Source organism: Carettochelys insculpta, chromosome 1 (genome assembly GCF_033958435.1).
Source record: "Carettochelys insculpta isolate YL-2023 chromosome 1, ASM3395843v1, whole genome shotgun sequence".
NCBI classification, from domain to species: Eukaryota; Metazoa; Chordata; order Testudines; family Carettochelyidae; genus Carettochelys; species Carettochelys insculpta.
Genome location: NC_134137.1, coordinates 37,724,249 through 37,745,396, shown reverse-complemented (window position 1 = coordinate 37,745,396; position 21,148 = coordinate 37,724,249). Strand labels below are relative to the sequence as shown.

Below are 21,148 nucleotides of genomic sequence, written 5' to 3'. Positions count from 1 at the left end.
TTTCCTGATACAGCCCTAATACATATAATTAGGTCTCATGGACCAGGAGTCAGATTGCAGAGCCTTATTCTGGAGGCTGACAGAGACTTGCATATTAAACTCATCAAGTAGAAACCTACTGGAGTGAAGCAACAATGACACAGACTGGTGTCAGGACTTCAGAAACACCGGATACTTCAGACAGACCAAGAAGCTAATGGATGATTTCTGATAGTTGTTCATTTCAACCCCATTCCCCAAAGTTTGATATCTGCTTTGACATGAACAAATTAGTATTGTCAAAAAGTAAAGTATCTGTACACTTTAGAAAACAGCCCTGACATCTGTAGCCAAAATCATCTCCAGACTGTTACCCGTGCCACATACTAAGTTTCAGAGCATATAACATACATATTACATTGGGGTTCTTAAAAGAACATCACCATCACTCCAACTTATCTCCTTCATGGTGGAAAAACCTCAAATAATTTTCCAGCTCAGGCTTCCATTTGCCTCATGCAGAAAATTTAATCCAGAAGACAAACTATAGTGGCTCATAATGGCCTAACAGTAGTCTGGCCTTAAGTTAAAGAAATCCAGAAATATGGGTTTTTTTAACCAATTGATCTAAGTTCACAGATTCTTTGCACATGGGAGCATAAAAAGGAGCTCTGAAAGGCCTAGATCCTTCTGAGCCCAAAAAATATTCCAAAAGAGACAAGGAAAGATACTTAAAAAGTAGTTTAAAGCCATTCTTGAATATTTAATACAAAAGTGTAAGAAAAGCAGTCCTGTAGCACCTTATAAACTAACAATTTTATTCATTAGGTAATGAGATTTTGTGGGAGAATACGTGCATGAAGACAAGTGTCCTAGAAGAAGTGAACACAAAGTCATTATCATTCACCAACGTTGCTGGACTGGTCATGTGGTTCGTATGTCTTACTAGCCACTCCCAAAAACGATTCTGGTTTTCAAATTAAAGGAAGTACGGAGGATCACCAAGGGTCAGAGGAAGCGATGCAAGAACATGCTGAAGGCACACATGAAAAAGGGCAGCATCAGTGTCGACACTTGGGACAATCTTGCCCAGGACCATCCCCAGTGGAGATCAGTAATCCATGTGGGTTGGTGCAATTCATCAGGTCCTGCCCCGTGCCCCTCAAACAGCCACCAACACCTGCCCCTTCTGTGATAAAGCTTGAAGCACCACAATCGGGCCTGTCAGCCCTCAACTGACTCACAAGAAGGAGGGAGACATGAAAACGTCCTACTTGTTATTGAGAGACTGCTAATAAATGAGTAAGATAATTGAGATCTCTGTTAAAACCTAGGTTAAATGCGTCAAACTTGCAAATGAATTCCAATTCAGATGTCTCCCATTGTAACCTGGTGGTAAAATCCCTTTGTAACTAGATTGTTACTTTAAGGTCCACTTTGTATGTCCTGTGAGATTAAGGTGTTCCCCTATAGGTTTATGTGCATTTGAATTCCTGAGGCCAGATTTATGTCCTTTCGTCCTTTGGCATAGGCACTACCCAGTTTGTCCAATACACATGGCAGAAGGGAACTGCTGACACATGATAGCATATATCACATTAGTGGATGTGCAGGTATATGAGCCCCAACGGTGTGGCTGAACCCATGAATAAAAGCCGTAACTAAAAACACCACCACCACCACCCTCACCTTATTGTTAACAAAGCTTTGAAACTGATGAAGATGGAGCAAAGCAGGGAAATGACAATTGATTTCATAATCATACCGGCTGGCATCTGAGAGGAATTCAGCAAACACTAGTGTCTTTCTTGCCTTCTGTCCCACAAGAATGAAACAGTGGGGCAGGCCTGCACATACTATCTAATGTGTTCCACAGCTCATATGGTGAGGGATCTGCAGAGGCAACATCAAGAAAGTTAACTGAATGGCTCTTTACTTTTTTTGGTAAATCAGTAACATCAACAGAAAATTGTTTCAGTGAAATGTCCCCTTATACGTAGAGATCTGAAGATGAATCCATCTAACGTAGCTTGTTTCAAATCCTAATATTCAAACAGCCAATGGAAACCCAGCCCCAGGTGGAAAGAGTTAGGCTACCAACCTGTATGGCAGGTCTCAGAAATAAAACACAATTTTCAACTCCTACTAAATCACTGAAAGGCAAGCTTTTGAATCAATCACATTTGATCAATCAGATCAGCTCCCAAATTTACTGAAGATCGGCACATGAGAAAGTAAAATAAACATCAGGCATACTAAATTAAATCTGTCAACAGGACTATGACCTGAGGAAGCGCTCTGTGTAAGCTCTAAACTTGTCTCTCTCTAATTGAAGCTGGTTCAATAAAAGCCATTACCTCACACACCTTGCCTCTCTAATAGTACATACTCTACTGGAGTGGCCTGGAGGAGGTCATATCAGAAAAAGGAACAGCAATAAGATTTTATACTTTCTTGGCATAAATGATAAAAAATGTAAACTGCACTAGAATGTATACAACTTCACATTTCAAGGAAAACTCCTTCAAGCTCAACAGCAGCTAGCAGCCTCTCTCTATTTGCCCTCACTCTAGATCAGAGGAACTCACATGTTTTTCTCCCCCTCCCCCTTTCCTGCCCCCTTCAGTTACACTTGAGCTCTTTGACTGAAAAGATCTGGAACAGATTAAAAGTCCAACCACAAAATAAAAAGCCTTGGCAAGTACTCAATCCTGTCTGGGATACACACACACAAAGTGGGCCCAAAAAGGGAAACTATGCAGCCAGAAATCCTTATGCAATCTATTAGACATTTCTACCCCCTTTCAGTGTAATTGCCACAGCCGTAACATTTTATGGTACTTCCATATGCTCAAGACAAGTAGTTCCCACCTTTCTATTGATATAATACTGAAATTAGTCCTTAGAAATCAAATGCATCTTACCTAAACATTTTTTTCTCTTAATTCTAGCTGGCTGACCCAAGCTCTTATAAATTCATGACTATAAAGCAATACATGGAAAAAAGAGCAAAATACATTTCCTGTGCGATTAGTTAAGTAAACATAATTGGCATCTCTCATTTCATTGTAAAAGGCAACACTATTTTTCTAAATGACTTTACTTCCTGTTTAAACCACAGAGCCTTAGTCATACATTAAGCAGATTCTGAAGTTCAAATGACTAACACTGCTTTTGCAACACAAACAGGACTCTGGCAGCTAGCATTAAGGGCAATAAGGATATCTGCCAAAGATGACAGACTCCCATATATCTCCACCCATGACAAGTTGCACAGTGGTCCAACCTGTTTACAGCTTATAAACAAATTGTGATAATTCTGCGGGGTTTGTAAGAAGAGATGGATGTTTATCGTTAAACATTTAGGACTAAACATCTGAAAAAAACCAACATTTCTAACAGGAATTTTAAAATGGAAATGCTGCGTATAAGTTTTCCACTATAGTGTTTATATGGCATGCATAGAGTTAATAACTCTCCCAAATGGGGCCCACAGTTGTTGTTGGGTCAACCCCTGTAAAGCTTCAAAGGCTTTGTATTCCCTCTGCCTGACCTACTCAGTGATCTGCACACTGTTTTCATTTAGTTGCACCAAGTTTAAGACTAACGCTTAAAAACCACAATGATGACCTCTCTTTTTTTAATACAGGTTTTTCATAGCCCTGAAAAAATACCTCAGAAATCCACTCAAGAGGATATCACATTAGGAGCTGAAAGTAAAAAATTATTTGGATAACAAATCAAGGAAAAGCTGATGCAACTATTAAAATCTGCCAACTCTTCATAAAGTACCATGACTTTGTACAGGAAACAAAAATACAAGATACACCTTCATACTAAAACGTGACCTGAAAAATTATTTAAATTCTGTACAGATCAACAACCATTTGTATGATGCATCTAAATAGATCTACGATCTCCTGAATCCACTTTACTCTGTAGGTATATCCCATTATTGCAGTGGTTTTCAAATTGGGGTACACAACATCACATCAGGAGGTACATAGGAAAAATTCTGTAATGGTTGACGACACATATACGTTCTCCCTCTAGCCCCACACCCCATTTTCAATGGTATATTTTTATGACCCCATTTCAGATGAAGGTAAGCAAAACTACATTATTTGGAAGGTGGTATACAATCAAAAAAGTTGAACACCACTGCATCATTGCCAAGTTTGTAACATTCTCTTATTGTATGCCTGCAAATTAAAAATACAAAAAAATGTGGAAAATTAACTCCTCTAATTTAAAAATAATAATTCTATTTCCACTTAACTAGTAACAATATTGTCCATGTTTCAATGCAACAGTATCTCTCATTTCTCTCTACACTAAAACCAAAAAGCTTTCTCATGATCATCACTGTAGCAAGCTGGAATTATAAGCTGGTGTGTGATTCAAATGGATTTTGACAGCATGATTATTATTATTAAATAATGAGCTCTTTAGGATATCATAAAGGAAGGTAAATATTTCTTTTAGAAGCATCATTTTATCTGGTATAGATGTTATATTGTGGGGGAAGAGAGAAATTGGAACAACTGCTTTACCATGGTTAAGTAATTCCTGAATGCCACTAAAAGTTGGAAGCCCTATGAAGCAACTGTAAAATCCTCATCCCTGGCATCAAAGGTTTAGATGATAGAGATAATAGGAATTTATACTTATTTTTAAAGGATGCAATTAGGGCACATGTGAGTCAACTCAAAATATTTTATCTTACTGCTGAAATATGCCAAAGTGAGCTTGCAAAATAAAAATTTCTAATGTGAACGGAAACTAAAGTAAATAAAAAAATTCTTAAGTGAGATGAACTTTTACCAAAGCGTGGGTCAAGCCTTGGGTCTAGCCAAGATGTAGTCTTGTTCTTATGGTTTATGTAGTAAATTTCTCCATCCTGGGTCATAGCTTGTTCCCATCCATCAGGGAGTGGGCCTGCAATATAGAAGGAAGGAATTCATAGTAGGCTCTTGTTTGCTCCAGCTCAAAAATAGCTCTAAAATAAAAATAAAAAAAAAAATTCCCAACATTGTACATGTAAAACAATACATGAAACAATAGTTTCAAGCTCATGTCTAGCAGTTGTGGGAGGAGGGCAGATAAACGGGAAGGGGGATGAGAAAAATCACACATATGAGATTATAAATAATTTCTGTCATTTTATTAAAAATCTAGAATTTGATTTTATAGCTTTGGTGTTTTTAATAGGTTTTGGCAAGGATTCCTTTGCTAGGGTGCATTAAGGGTAAAGAAATTTTAGAATACAAAACCAGCAATAAGTCAAGCCTGCCAGAATGAAACCAGTATGAGCACTGAAACTGTACCAGAGTAAAGTCTCTCTAATGGTCTAAGTCTCTTTGGTAAGCAGAGCCCAGCGGCAGCATGAAACAAATTCTTCTGAAGTTCTATTTTGCTGTTCCTCCAACATAAGGAGCAGAGCAACATTTACCCAAATCACCCACCTCCACTGCAAAAGAGCTCTGGGACCAGCAGATGCAAGGTATGACAGTGCAGGGAGGGAGAGAAAAAGTGATGAGAAACTGGAGAAAGAGCAAATAAAAAAGCAGCAGGCAGAGGCTGAGGGAAATAGCAAAGGTCATGTTATAACCTACTCCCAGCAGATAGGCCTCTGCAAGTCATTCCAAAATCTCCCCCGCAGCAAAATCCAGAGGCTGTCTCTGAATGAAGAAACCTGAAGATCTTCTCTAGCCCTTCAGCTACCAAATGAAAGGACACAAGGTGTAGAATTGCCACTAGAATACTGCTCCTGAATGCTACTGGTTGCCATGTCCTCCCTGCACCCTCATCATCATTACCTGTATTTTCTTTAGCCAGATTATAAGATCTTTGAGGTGGGATTGTGTCTTCTGCCTTTATAAAGTATTTGCTGCATATTTGAACAAATTTATTTGACTGAGGGTAGGCCTTTTTGGATGTCTATAAGTGATTTAGATATTTGAAAACATCATCTATACTTATTCGGATTTAAACAATAAAAAAGGGGCCTACACAATGGTCTTGGGGCCTGTGCCACAAATTTCAAGACGACAGATAAAAGTGAACAGCGCTTCCTCCCATCGCCATCAGGACTCAACCTCTTTGTCCCCTCCTCTTCAACATAAGATACAACAAAATATCAGTAACAACAATCTGCAAAGGTTGGGTCATACGTGTTTAGCTAAATTTTTAGTAGTCCTGCATAGTACAGACATGACACACAATCACTCTAAACTTACCATTCAAATAGGTGAAATCACAAAAAACGAACAGTATCTATTTTATCAGTTTAACCCTGGAATAACCTTTCTCTATCATTTTGTTTTCAAGTTACAGTTGTGGGAAGAGAGAGATTTTTTGCTTAATCTTAAGAAGTCTGTTCTTGAGAATTTTTAAAGAGTAAATATTTATTTGCCTTCAGAGGCCTCAATCAGCATCAGGCCTGTTAGGTGCAGTTCAAATACATCGGAACAGTCCCCAAACAAAATACCTTCCACTTATATCATGTTTTTCCCCCAACTCCTCCATTCAGGTGACAACTGGCTCCTCTGCACATCCCTCTCTGTAAAACACCTCCTGGACATCCACAGTTTTGCAGGTTTTTAGATACAAAATTTAGATTCAGATCCCTCTGCAACCCATGAATACAGCCTGCAGATATGAGCAGATTTGCAGTGCTCTCCTTCTCTCAACAGAAGGTGGACTGTTCCACCACAGTCGCTATGGCTCAAAGACTGTCTCTTCTCAAAAAAAAAAACCTGTCCTGAACACACTGACCTCAGCTTCTAGCCGTACATGTTAAACTTGTAAATCAAGTAACTATATAATACATACAAAAGGTACTCAGGCTTCCTAATGAGCTACTGGTGAGGGTGTGCCACTTCCAAGAATTGTTCAGAGATGTGAAAAGACCAAGGTCTACCATTAATGGGATTTGTACACCAAATTCTGAAGCCCAAATAATTAACCCGTATGACTGGGCAAACAATTTCACCTCTGACTCTAAGTAACGCAGGAAGCCTGCAGCAGGGCAGAGAACTGAAAACAGGTCTCTAGTTCCAGACTAGCACCATGGCTATTGAACCAGCCTTGCACCCCCCATATCTAAGACCATAAAAACAGCCATGCTGAGTCAGACCAAATGTCCACCTAGCCCAATATCCCATCTTCTAACAATGGCCAATACCATGTGTCCCAGATGGAATGAACAGAACAGACAATCTTGAAGTGATCCATCCCATGTCACCGATTCCCAGCTTCTTGCAAACAGAGGCTATAGGCACCATCCATTTCCATCACGGGTAGTAGCCACTGATAGACATCTCATTCTTTTCTTTTTTTTAAAACTGTTATAGTCTTGGCCTTCTTTCTCCACCTGAGTTACCTGTTAATTCATGCCCCATGACCAGATTCTAGAAAAGGAAGGTCTCACCTATTCTGTAGCCCCTGAACCAGGACATGGCAGCTGGCAGTAAACCAACCAAACTAGATTCAAATTCAGACAACTATGATGAAGATCAGAGAAGTCCACGTTCTACTGGACAGAAAGCAAATGTTCTAATGCACTCAGGTGTTTTGGCAGCAGATCATTCAGAGGATTAAGACGCCTTAGAAGCAAAACTCCAACAGATGAGCAGTCAATATATCTGTCTGGACAAGAGGGTGAAAAATCAGGCCATTACTTCCAGACCAAGGGAACCACAAGCAGAATTTCTTTTCTAGATTAACAAGATTGATGTGAATAGGATTTGGGAAAAAATGTATTTGCTCACTTGCAAAACACCATCAACTTTTGCAGAAACTACACTTCCATTAAAAAAAGTGTTGCTAAGACCACCTGCTATTGGCTTTTGTCTCCAGCCTAGGAGCTCCCATACCTCTACTGTTGCTCATAGGTTTACCATATTGCAGAGCAAAAACTGACCTGAGTTCTGTTGGCTTTCATTGCTGTTTGGTTCTCTGAACATCCACGAAACAAAACAAAACAAAACGTTCACTTTCATCCTGCAGCTGATTGAGCAATAGTAGAGGCAGTACTGAGTCACCCACTGGGTGGAGAAGAGAGAGAGCTGCAAATACGTACACTTGAGTGCAGATGGAAGAGCTGAAGGTGTCAAGTGTAATTACAGTCCCATTGACTGCAATGGGAGCAGAGAGAAGCGAATGCTGAGTGCTTTTAAAATTCTCAGTCATAACTGCCCTGTATGGCTTTTTCAGATTTAGATATTGGCAATTTCAAAGACTGCCTTATCCAATGTAAAAAGTTTGATCACAAACACCTTCCCAGCGTAAACCACATCCTGCCACAATGGCAATAAGCATTCTCCTTGTTCAACCAATCTTTGTTAACTTTGACAGTACCTGGACAAAATTCTCATAAACTGAATTCCAATTCCTTTTCAGAGCGTACTGATAAAGTGAAGAACTAAATATACCATGCTATATTTTTTTGTGAATACATGATATTTCAAAGTTTTTTTTTGTTTTTTTTTTTTTTTTTGAAGATTCTGTCCCTTCCAGGAAAAACTGAAGGCATAAACCAAACACAGAATATACAGTTGCCATACAAAAGAAGCAGCAGAAAAGAAGACAGAAGATATCTCAAACAAGCTTCATTAATGTATAGTGAACAAATCTTGAAAAGTCTTAATCCGAAATAGAGAAACACACACAGTATCTGAACACTAGCAGTAAAAGTCAGCTAACACAAATAGTGGTATAAGAAAACAACCTGAAGATTAATTTTTAAATAAAAATTTCTGAGAAATTCACAAGGGCAACAGTGAAAAACCTTCTCCTTACAATGGTCTATAATCATCAGCCAGTCAACCATGTGATGCTGTCAAGCAAGACCTTTTACATGCTCTGTAATACCAAATTATCTAAATCCATCAAGACTTCCAGCACTACACAGGAAGATGAGAACATGTGAAATAATGTTTGCACATCCTTAATCTTCATAGTTACATAAGAAAAAAGCAAAATATATTGCAGTAGCCTTTCATCCCTCTCCTCTTCTACTTTGTAAATATCAATTTGCAATCTTGAGACTCTCAGAGTTGTAAACCTTCCATGGCTAAATTTTATGACAAGTTCCCAAAATTAGAGACATACTACTAAATAAATGAAGTCCAATGTATGATTAATTCTTACACCTTTTGTTCTTAAGCTTCCTAAGCAAAACTAGTACCATATGTTTACAAAAGCAGTGTACACAATATCAGGAGCAGTATAGCAAAAAAAGTAAACTTGAAACTATGGGTTTTTGTTGACACTTTTTTTGTGGGGGCGATCTCCTTTTTTCCATTAAAAAAATCCCTGGTACCCACACTGCAAAAAACTTATTATTCTGGAATATCAGGGCATCTAACTCAAAATAGTAATCACCAAAACAAATGACTTTTGCTGGCTCCCTTTCAATTTTGAAATTCGCTCAGTGGGTACTAAACAGAGGTCATGATAACTTAATTGGCCTTCACGGAGACATCCCATCATTGCTCTTATTTCAAAAATTGGGCCTTCTAATGTGAACATTCAGTTTCAAAATGCTTTTGCAGTGTGAATGCTCTTTTCAGAAATACCTTATTTTGATGTTAGAACATTGAAATGAGTTATTTCTGAAAAACCTGACACTGTAGACATAGCCCAAAAAAGAACAGAAACACTCAAGGTAAGGTAGTTAAAATTCACACTCTCCGCAAGTCCCTGGTTAATAGGAAATTAAATAGGATAAACTGCATACAATACATACAGCATCCCTTCCTCACTGTATGATTCAAGACACTTATGCAGGTTACTTGGAGCAAATTCAAACCAGGAAGAGTGCAGCCATCTGCCTAACCATCTTCTGAAGCATGTTAAGATTTCTGGAATAAGCAGCATTATATCACATTTCACTGCCAGCAAATCCCAAAAATTCTGGCATCCAGGCATCAATAAACTTTACTTTCCATCCTTATAATGCAACTCCTGAAGATTATTTAAATTAGGTGTTTTTAAAGAAAACTTTTAAGATCATTACTACTAGTTACAGTAAATATATTACGGTAGCAAAAACAAAAGACAAACAAAAAGAGGAGGGCCCATTGTTCTGTGAAGTGTACTTGTCCACCTCTCCCCACTGGAAGATACTTAACTGTTGCTCATTTCATCCTTTAATTTCCCACAATCTTTAGCCAGACATTTAGGAAAGCATTAATTTTCAAACTCACGAAGTATCAAAACTATATACATGAGACAAAACATGAAAGCTTCAATTTAAAAAAAGTAACTTTTGTCACTATTTTAAAACATTAGCCACATTAAACAAGTCAAACTGGCCTACAAGTAGTAGCATCCATACACAACGAATATCATCCTAGAATTCAATTCTCTCACAATGTACTTTTGTTAAAACACAAGAAAATTTTGGAATTATCAACTCTCCAAGTGATTTAAAAAGGTTAAATAAAAAAAAATTTGAGCTGGGATATTTACCTGGCATCTCATTTTCTAAGCCCAAGTTAGACCAGACAATCTTTTTTGATAATATACAGAAAACTGTTAATTTTTACATAGTGACAAGTTTCAAACGGGTAGGCATGATAGTCTGTTTCAGAAAAAACAACGGAGAAGTCCTAGGGCATTTAAATACTAACAAATTTATTAGGATATAAGCTTTTGTAGGCTGCATCTGACAAAGTGGGTTGCAGCCCACGAAGGTGTACCTGCAAATAAATTTGTTAGTCCTTAAAGTGTCAGAAGATGCCCTATAATTTTAGTATCTTTGCACTGCTGAACAAAAATCAGATTTTAGATGCAGAATTCATTAGATTGTGTTTTTTGCATTGTAGGTCAATTAAAAAAAACAACAAAAAACCAAAAAACCCCACAACAGACGAAGTCATGATAATTTAAGGACTTGCATTAAAACAAGGTTATTTGCCCAGAGTACAACACACCATCACTCACATATCTATTTTTGTTTTCCTCTACACTAAGATTCACTTGTGAATGTCCCTGGCTCATTTCCTTTGGTTACTAATCAGCGTTCTGCTTGTTGGCTTTGAATTTTCACCATTTTTCTTTAAGTGTTTAAGAGTGTTTACAGACTGCCTACATTAGAGACTTTATAGATTACTGAGAGGCCAGGGCAAATATTGAGTTTAAAACAATTTTTGCTAATACTTGTCATGGTAGAGATGGAGTGGGGTGGGGTGGGGTGGGAGGTTAGAAAGAGAAAGGTAAATTTTAAAGTTTATTCTAAATCTGCACTGAATGCCAGTGCACTGAACAGAAAAAAAAACTTTCTTCTTCTCAATCTCTGAAATAAAGTGAGATGAAAGTTTTAAAGACCTATTAGAATAAAGAACAGCATGGTTTGGCAGTGAAAATTTAGCTCTCTGGTATAAAACAGATAAGTCAGTCAGGGATATGATAGTGGGAAGGCTTCATTTCTCCCATTCCCTATCCCTCTTAAGTCTCTGGAGAAAGACTCCTGCAGGACAATCAGGTCTGTAACTTTCCTATCACACATTCTCTACATTAATGGAAAAGTTATGGCTCAGTTAGATTATCTTTTCCAAGAACAGAAACCCTGTAACTTTAACTGCATTCAGCCATGACCATCTTAAATCCTTCCAAGATCTCTTTGCTTATTTCGGAGATGAGGTACTCTGCCTGAACCCACACTGCTATCGCATCCTATTGCCTAGCTGGCAGTAAGCCATGACAATGGCTTGACTTGTCTCACCTCCAATAGTCAGATGTTTTGTTGCTGTCTGTTGCCTGTTAGTAGCAGCATAAAAACAGACAAGCTTGTTTCAGCAGAGAATCAGATGCAAGCTCATCTAGATAGGAGACTCTCCAGCAGAAGACTGAATGTTTTACCTCTATTTAGCAGTGGTGTAACTGCTGCTGGAATAGATATGCAATTCTGATAACCACAATTCAAGGATATGATAAACTGGACAAGGTTCAGGGAATAGGTGTGAGAATGATTAAAGCACTAGAACCGGAGTGGCCAACATGCCAGAATCCAGCCCAAGAAGCCTTCTGATACGGCCCACAAAGCTGGCAGCAGTACCATTTTATCCAAGCCAGCAAAGTGTGTGTGCGGCAGTGGGTTGGCCACCTGCAGCTCTGGATGCTGCTGCCGCTGACTCCTCCACCAGCTCCCTGCCCTGCTGAAATAATGGAATTAAATTTAATTGGTTTAACGGCTGGCAGGAGGGATCCAGCCATTAAGCCAATTAAATTTATTTCCATTATTTCAGCACATCAGGGCAGGGAGCTGCCTGCACTGCAGGTAGGGAAGGGAGTAGTATAGCGGGGGGGTGGAGGGGGAGCTGTGCTGAGGAAGTGGTGGCAGCCACCCAAAGGAGCAGTGGTGCAGAGGTCATTGTCTGAAATACGTTAATCCTGGGTTTGGGGCTGAGAAAGATTAAGCCTGGAGGCCGGGCGTCCGTGCTTTAAGCCTGGAGGTAGGGGAAGGTTTGGAGCTACCTTGTGTTAGGCCCCTAGAACACGTAAAAGAATTGCCATGTGACCCCCAATAAAAAAAGGTTGGCCACCCCTGGACTAGAGAACATATCTTACTGGGATAATCTCAAAGAGCTCAACTTATCTAGTGTAACAAAAAGAAGGTTAATGGGTGATCTGACTACAGTCTATAAATACCTGCCTGAGGAACATATATTTAATACAGGGTAAAAGAAAAACGTGATCCAATGAGGTTAGACAAATTCTAACTAAAAATAAGGTATATAAACAGTGACTGTAAATAACCACTGGAACATTTTACCATGGGCTCTGGTGAAGTTTCCACCACTGAAAATTTTTAAATCAAGCCTGGATTTTTTTTCTAAGAGATACACTCTAGGAATTATGTGTGGTCTATTTAATGTGCTGTCAGACTAGATGATCACAACGGTCTTGCAGAGGGCCAAAAAGGTGCAAGGATGATCTTGAGGAAATAGAGATGAAAGAGAGACAGACAAAACAGACAGACTCAGAGGAAGGAGCAGACAAAACATGAGGAAAACCACACCAGTTGTCACAAACAAGCAAGGGAACCAAGATTTTCTTGCTCTCTACAATGGTATGGCCAGGGGGCACTTGTAAAAGTGAACTTCAGCCCATGGAACTGGGCTCTGATCTCTAATGATGTCCCACAAACAAGGTGAAAAAGTTGTGTTGATAAGAAAAAGTTGTGTTGATAAGCTCCAGGAGAACTCAAAACCAGTTCTCCATCAGGTCACTGTGACAAAAGGACCTTAGGACCGGAAGAGGAAGAAGGAACACATTGGATTTCCTCTGTCAAAAGTGCTTTTATTTATTTATTTACTTATTTATCTATTTATTTATTTTGTGAAGAGCAGATTTTCAAAAACAGACGTGAGAGAAATAGCAGGGTGATGAAAACAAAATTCAAAAAGTCAGGAGGATATGTGCAAGCATACCTCCAAGAAGAAAAAAGAAAATAAACAATATATTTATTATTGAGTATGGAAATTTAGTTTACTTGGATTCTGCTTTTCATCTCAAGCAGAATGTTGGAGATGGAAGAAATTAAAACAGAACCCGTCTCCGAAAATGTTATGCTTTCTAAAATGGCGAATTCTAACAACAGTTAAATTATACTTGTGCTGATGTCACAAATTCATTCTCTTCAGCTCATATCAGCCATATCCTTAAGGCATCAAGATTTATGCATTTACATTCTTAAAGTGAAAGAAAAACAATGTTTCTAATTTAGTGGAAAGATACTAGTAGAAACATGGACATGAGAGGAATTATACTTTGAAGTCGAAATTCTGCCAAAAAGATATGCATTTGTAATGCCTTTCTTGGAAATATATTTATATATTTTTGCTTACCTGATGCTGAATTCATTATGCTCTGTTGCACTGGAGGACTGGTGGGAGCTGTAACATTCATTTGGGAAAGTATCGCCTTTCGAGGGTCCTGCCATGTTGTTGTTTGATCAATGTGACTGAGACAAAACAAAAGAGAGTTAGAGTCTTGTTATTTATAATGTTGTGCTAGACAAAGTCTAAATAAGAGATTAGAAAAATCACACAGCACAGCATAATTCAAAACCATTAGCAAAAAATCTTCTTCAACCATGTTGCCCTTGGCTAACTATAGGCCACATTCTGAAACCCTTTTTCTAGTCAGTACCATTTTCTCCAGAAACAGTCTCATTGATCTTATTGTGAAAAGTGGTGGTGAAAGGAAATACTTGATGTAAGGATATCAGAATCTGGCTCCTTGTGTTTTAAAGTATGTGTTCAAACTAACTACATATTTTTTCCCTTTCTACTTTATTACTTATGTTTAGACATGACTTCAAATTCTGTCTCTAATCTCATAAATAATCAAGTAACTCAGTACAATATCAGTTCCCCAAGCACGGTCTATTAATCAGCTTCAGCATATCATTAGAATGTATGGTCTTGATCAGTCTGTCAGAATGCTAAGTAATTGGGGAACTTCTCATTTTTTTTAAAAAGAACATGGACCATATTTTGAAAGACACTGTCATGAGAACCATTTTCCCTCCCATTCACAACTGCACAACATCACTTTGGGAACCATAGCAACTGTATTCTTGGAAAACTAAAACTAAGAAAAATTTTTGTAGCTGCTCTTGAGTTTATTGAGGAACTCAGGAATTCAGTGAGGAAGGAACCACATCTATGTGATGAGATGGCTTCCTGCAGACCACCATCAAGTGCTCTGCAGAGAGCGAGAGATCTACAAGTCACTTTGGAAACCACCCCAGAGATGGATACTATCTAGAGCAGGGGTGTCCAACCTTTTTTCATTGAGGGCCCAATGACAATTTTTTACACATTCCAGGGGCCGACACACAAAATAGCCCTGAGCCCGCCCCCCCAACCTCCAGGCTTCAAACACACCCCCACCAACTGCAATTATAGGCACCCTACATCCCACCCCCAGTGATTCACCAGAGCTGCTGCCAAACCCGGAACCAGCATGAGCCGTGCTGGAAAAATGGTGGCACTGCCAGTGGCACAGGCCAGATAAAAAGGCTCCACGGGCTGGATTCTGGCCTGAAGGCTGCGTACCCCTGGTCTAGCAATACTACCAACACTGCCACTCCTTACTGGGCTCTTCGAAGGCATTGAGGGGTAAATTACAGCTAAACAACAACAAAGAACACTGAAAGCCAGGACTGGTGGCTGTAAACAAATTTTATGGGACCACAGGAAACTTGGCCTTACCCATAAGCGATCGTCCAGCGAACTAAAATCATGCTGGATTACAGATGTTGCGAGACGAGAGAGTGCCAGACTACAGAGTTCAACATGTACCATGATGCCTAGGAGCCCTAGTCATGGATCAGGACACCATGTTAAGTACTATACAAACCAACAAGACAAATCTTCCCCTAGAGGTTTACCTACTATAGATTCTATGAAGTCAATTACCGAGAATAAAGAGAACAGATTATTAGAATGCAATATACAGTTCAAGTTTTCAAAAGTCAATTTTAAAAAAAAAACCTGTCCTTTGGACAGAAAAAACACACCTTTAAATAAATGTATGCAGAGACAAAATACAAGTCAATCACAACCTCAAGGGTGTGTTAGGATTCAGAGTGGCTATTCATAAGGATTGGAGAGTTGGGGCTGGAACACCAGCTTCCCCCGGCAGCCCAATGGGGGGATCGGGGCCAGAGTGTGGGCTTCCCCTGGCCGCCCCACAGAGCTGGAGCATCAAGATGGGGTGGGAAGGACGGGCAGCTATAGTGGCGAACCATGGCTGGAGAACCACACCCAAAGGGCCAGTGGTGGTAGGGGGGCAGCCAGGGATCAGGGAGCATTAACTTCCCCTGGTCCGGCAAAATCTCTCGCTTGGGACCACTGAGGTCCTGAGGGTGCCAGACTAGATGAAAGGGAACAGATGAATCATCATGCTCCCTAAAAAGTCTACACGACACCATCTAGAGCTCAAAAGACATTATCTACACCTAAGTTAAAGAATCCATTCTTTACACTGAATGCATAAAAACAAACATCAGGTTCTTAAAGATGGATGCACAATCTTAGAACATAACCCACTGCAAAACTTTTTCCATATAAAAGAATGTAAACATGACAGCAATGAATGCCCTAAAACCAACATGTAGCCAGACAAGACAAGTGATGAAAGCCACATACCTGGATTGTGTATGTGTGTATATAATATAGAGAGGGAGATTCCTTCAAATGTTAGCCAAGATTATGATGAAGCCAATTAAAATGTGCCAATTGTGCTTACCCAAAATATTTGCATGCAACAAGAGTATTTGCTAGCTGTGCAAATGTTAATTTGGATATCAAGAAGGGACACTGTTCTCAAATTCTAAGTAAGGCAAAATTTAAATAGCACCTTTTCAAAGTCATTTCATAATAAAAGTGAGTCTGAAGTCTTGTTGCATTTTATTTTAAATTTATCACCAGTCAAGTCAGACTAGAGTATCTCAGATTGACTGGCTGGGTTTTAGGAACACAGCCACTCCCAAAGCCCAGCCAGCCGATCCGAGATATTTCCAAAGTTGTTTCATAAAGCTAAGCCCTTTAAAAATGTTAATTCACAGGTTATTAAATAGAATAAAAAGTTCATATAAATACTTCCCACTGCACAGCCAATGTCGTAGTCCATCCCAACTTCCCAAAGTTGTAAATACAATTGTAGTTGACAAACAATGTACATGACAATTTTGAGATTTTTTTTTTTTCAGTTCTCATGCTACATAATAAACCCAGGGTTGTGACTTCAATCGTTGAGGAAGCTATTTAAAGGTGCGGGGCAAACAGATGGAAAAATCTGTCAGGATGGTGCTTGGTCCTGCCAGGAGCGCATGGGACTGGTCTAGATTACCTCTCAATGTCTCTTCCAGTTCTATATAATTTGGATATAAGGACTTTCCCACTCTACCCGTAGAAAAAAGGAAACTTTCAGGGAAGGCGATATAAATTTTTCCTACTTTTCACAGGGAAAGTACACAGATCCATTATAACATTCACAAGATGGGAAAACAAAGGATGACTGTGTCTTTTGTTAAGAAATATTTTAGATATTTGAAGAGCATAGTATGCAGAACCCTGCCTCCTAAGATGAGAACAGAGAAAGCCTGTACATTTCATCTGTAAATATTAGTGAAATTTGTAAATACATGACCACGTATCCACCCCAGATCTCTTCTCATATATTGGGTATGATCCTTCAGGTCCTGAGACTTCCATAGCTCTGAATGAACCAGCACAAGTTTTAGGGGTAGAGGAATGAGGAAGTACAGAGAGGCTAAAACAAAAAAGGTTGCTGCTATTCTGAATAAGGGTGTGTATACAGAGTTATAGCCGAACTCAGCAGTTCCCAAACTATGTTCCAGTGGAACACTGGTATTCCACAAGCTGTGGAAAAGTGTTCCGTCATTGAAATTGAGTAATGGTGGCCTCTTCCCCATTCTCAGGGGAAAAAATGAACTTTGGGATGGAATTTTCTGGAATGGGAGAGAACAAGGTGTTAAACTATGTATGGCTCTAGTACAAGATGGAGGCAGCAGATGTACAAAAGGAAGCTGAAGTGGTTTCATTCTTACCAGAGCAAACTCTTGTTTATCTGGTATTTGATCAACTGGACCTCTCAATTAACCAGCATTCTGTCCAGTCCGAGCCATTCCCTTCTTACTCTGGTGGCCTTTGGCTCCTACACTCTCCCACCCAGTGCTCGCCACCCAGAGCAGCTCCCAGATCAACCACAGCCCTGAGAGCAGCACGGTAGCTGTCCACAGAGTGGCACCCCACCCAGTGCCCACTGCCAGCACTGGCTCCCTGAGCAGCCATGCATCAGTGGCTTCCTGAGTGGCCCCATGGCAGCTGACCCTGACAGCGGCTCCCTGTCGAGTAACTGCAATAGGCAGCTGACCCCAGCAGCAGCTTCCTGACCAGTGCGCCCTGCTGGCAACAGATCCAGGCACAGCACAACCATGCCCAAACACTGTAAGATGCTCTCCACCATCACCACCAACAAAGTAAAGGGGCAGCAGCTGAGAAGGAGCTGGCACTTGGGGGATAGGGAGATTAACTTTGTTATCTGGCATATTTAAATATCTGGCAGCCTCCTGGTCCCGGGGCTACCAGATATGAAAGAGGTTACTGTACAGCGTCCCTGCACATAAAGACTTGCCACTTTTCTAACAAGACACTAACTTTTGAAAGGATGTATCATAATAGCTTTATTTGTGAGGGGCCTAATTTCTCCCTCTCCCAACATTTCCTTTTTTCATAGGCTTAAGTGGAGCAACAGAATGCACACAATAACGAGAATTGTTTCAAACTATACATTAAACTGATTCACAGATTACTCCTCTATGGTCTAACTCCAACAGTGGAAAGAACTTTCCCTGATCCGGGGAAGATGAATATAAGGAGTCTCACTGCATGATCTGGGATTTTTTTGGGAAGTGGGGGGGAGTACACTGCTGCTGTGCTATGGAAATAAGCAACATTTGAAATTAAAGCTTCATTCTTGAGATAAATCTGTAAGCGGTTCCTCGAACTTTATGGATACTCCTTAAAGGTTGTTTGGGGAAGAACATAAGAATGGCCATACTGGGTCAGACCAAAGGTCCATCCAGCCCAGTATCCCGTCTGCCGACAGTGGCCAATGCCAGGTGCCCCAGAGAAGGAGAACAGAAGACAATGATCAAGTGGATTTATCTCCTACCATTCATCTCCTGCCCTTGTACTGAAGGCTGGGGCACCATACTTTACCCCGGGCTAATAGCCATTTATGGACCTAACCTGCAAAAATTTATCGAGCTCTTTTTTAAACCCTAATAGAGTCCTGGCCTTCACAGCCTCCTCCGGCAAGGAGTTCCACAGGTTGACTGTGCGCTGGGTGAAGAAAAATTTCCTTTTATTAGTTTTGAACCTACTACCCATCAATTTCATTTGGTGTCCCCTAGCTCTTGTATTATGGGAAAAGGTAAATAATTTTTCTATACTCACTTTCTCCACACCGTTCATGATTTTATATACCTCTATCATATCACCCCTCAGTCGCCTCTTTTCCAGACTGAAAAGTCCCAGTCTCTCTAGCCTCTCCCCATATGGGACCCGTTCCAAACCCCTAATCATCTTAGTCGCCCTTTTCTGTACCTTTTCTAATATCAATATATCTTTTTTGAGGTGAGGAGACCACATCTGCACACAGTACTCAAGATGTGGGCGTACCATAGTTTTATATAGGGGAAGTATGATATCTTTTGTCTTATAATCGATCCCTTTTTTAATAATTCCTAACATCCTATTTGCTTTACGAACTGCCGCTGCACACTGCATGGATGTCTTCAGAGAACTATCCACTATAACTCCAAGATCCCTTTCCTGATCTGTCGTAGCTAAATTTGACCCCATCACGTTGTACGTGTAATTTGGGTTTTTTCCAATGTGCATTACCTTACACTTACCCACATTAAATTTCATTTGCCATTTTGCTGCCCAATCACTCAGTTTGCTGAGATCTTTTTGTAGTTCTTCACAAACCCTTTTGCTTTTGACTGTCCTGAACAACTTGGTGTCATCCGCAAACTTTGCCACCTCACTGCTTACCTCATTTTCTAGATCATTGATGAACAAGTTGAACAGGATCGATCCCAGGACTGACCCCTGGGGAACATCACTAGTTACCCTCCTCCATTGTGAAAATTTACCATTTATTCCAACCCTTTGTTTTCTGTCTTTTAACCAATTCCCGATCCATGAAAGGATCTTTCCTCCTATCCCATGACCGCCTAATTTACATAAAAGCCTTTGGTGTGGGACCGTGTCAAAGGCTTTCTGGAAATCTAGGTATATTATGTCCACTGGGTGCCCCTTGTCCGCATGTTTATTAACCCCTTCAAAGAATTCTAATAGATTAGACAGACACGACTTCCCTCTGCAGAAACCATGCTGACTTTTGCCCAACAATTCATGCTCTTCTACGTGCCTTGCAATTTTATTCTTTACTAGTGTTTCTACTAATTTGCCTGGTACTGATGTTAAACTTATCGGTCTATAATTGCCAGGGTCTCCTCTAGAGCCTTTTTTAAATATTGGCGTTATATTGGCCGTCTTCCAGTCATTGGGTACCGAAGCGGATTTAAAGGATAGGTTACAAACCACTGTTAATAACTCCGCAATTTCACATTTGAGTTCTTTCAGAACCCTTGGGTGAATACCGTCTAGTCCTGGAGACTTGTTACTATTCAGCTTATCAATTAACTCCAAAACCTCCTCTAATGTCACTTCAATCTGGGAGAGTTCCTCAGGATTTGTCACCTAAAAAGGCTGGCTCAGATTTAGGCACCTCTGTAACATCCTCAGCCGTGAAGACTGAAGCAAAGAAATCATTTAATCGCTCCGCAATGGCACTGTCTTCCTTGATCGCTCCTTTTATATCTTTATCGTCCAAGGGCCCCACTGCTTCTTTAGTGGGCTTCCTGCTTCTAGTGTATTTAAAAAACATTTTACTATCTTTTTTTGAATTTTTGGCTAGCTGTTCCTCAAAATCTTTTTTGGCTTTTCTTACTACATTATGACACTTAATTTGGGAGTGTTTGTGTTCCTTTCTATTTTCCTCACTAGGATTTGACTTCCACTTTTTAAAAGCTGCCCTTTTCTCTCTCACTGCCTTTTTAACATGGCTGCTAAGCCATGGTGGTTCTTTGTTAGGTCTCTTACTGTGTTTTTTTATTTGGGGTATACATTTAAGTTGGGCCTCTAGTATGGTGTCTTTAAACAGTTTCCATGAAGCTTCCAGGGATTTTAGTTTACTCTACCTTTTAGTTTCTGTTTAACTAGCTTCCTCATTTTAGTGTAATTCCCCTTTTTGAAATTAAATGCCGGAGCGTTTGACCGCTGTGGTGTTCTTCCCAACACAGGAATATTAAAAGTTATTATATTGTGGTCACTATTTCCAAGTGGTCCAGTAACAGTTACCTCTTGGACCAAATCTTACCAAGATGGGGATAATTGAAATCTCCTATTATTACTGTGTTTTTTATTTTGATAGCCTCTCTAATCTCTCTTAACATTTCAGCATCACTATCACTGTCCTGGTTAGGTGGTCGGTAATATATTCCTAATGCCATATTCATATTAGAGGAATGAATTGTCATCCATAATGATTCTAT

General features: G+C 39.8%; 1 protein-coding gene across 8 annotated transcripts in view; it reads right to left on the bottom strand.

The window, feature by feature from the left end:
• Positions 1-21,148, bottom strand: part of YAP1 (Yes1 associated transcriptional regulator) — a 128,995-nt gene that overhangs the window by 60,100 nt on the left and 47,747 nt on the right. For 4 of the 8 annotated variants that reach the window (XM_074984567.1, XM_074984576.1, XM_074984585.1 and 1 more), the window contains exons 3-4: positions 13,836-13,951; positions 4,804-4,917 (exon numbers count right to left, since the gene is read on the bottom strand). In XM_074984567.1, coding sequence (XP_074840668.1) covers positions 4,804-4,917; positions 13,836-13,951 — 230 coding nt within the window. The remainder of the gene's footprint in view (positions 1-4,803; positions 4,918-13,835; positions 13,952-21,148) is intronic. The other 4 variants (XM_074984602.1, XM_074984623.1, XM_074984613.1 and 1 more) reach the window with 1 other exon arrangement.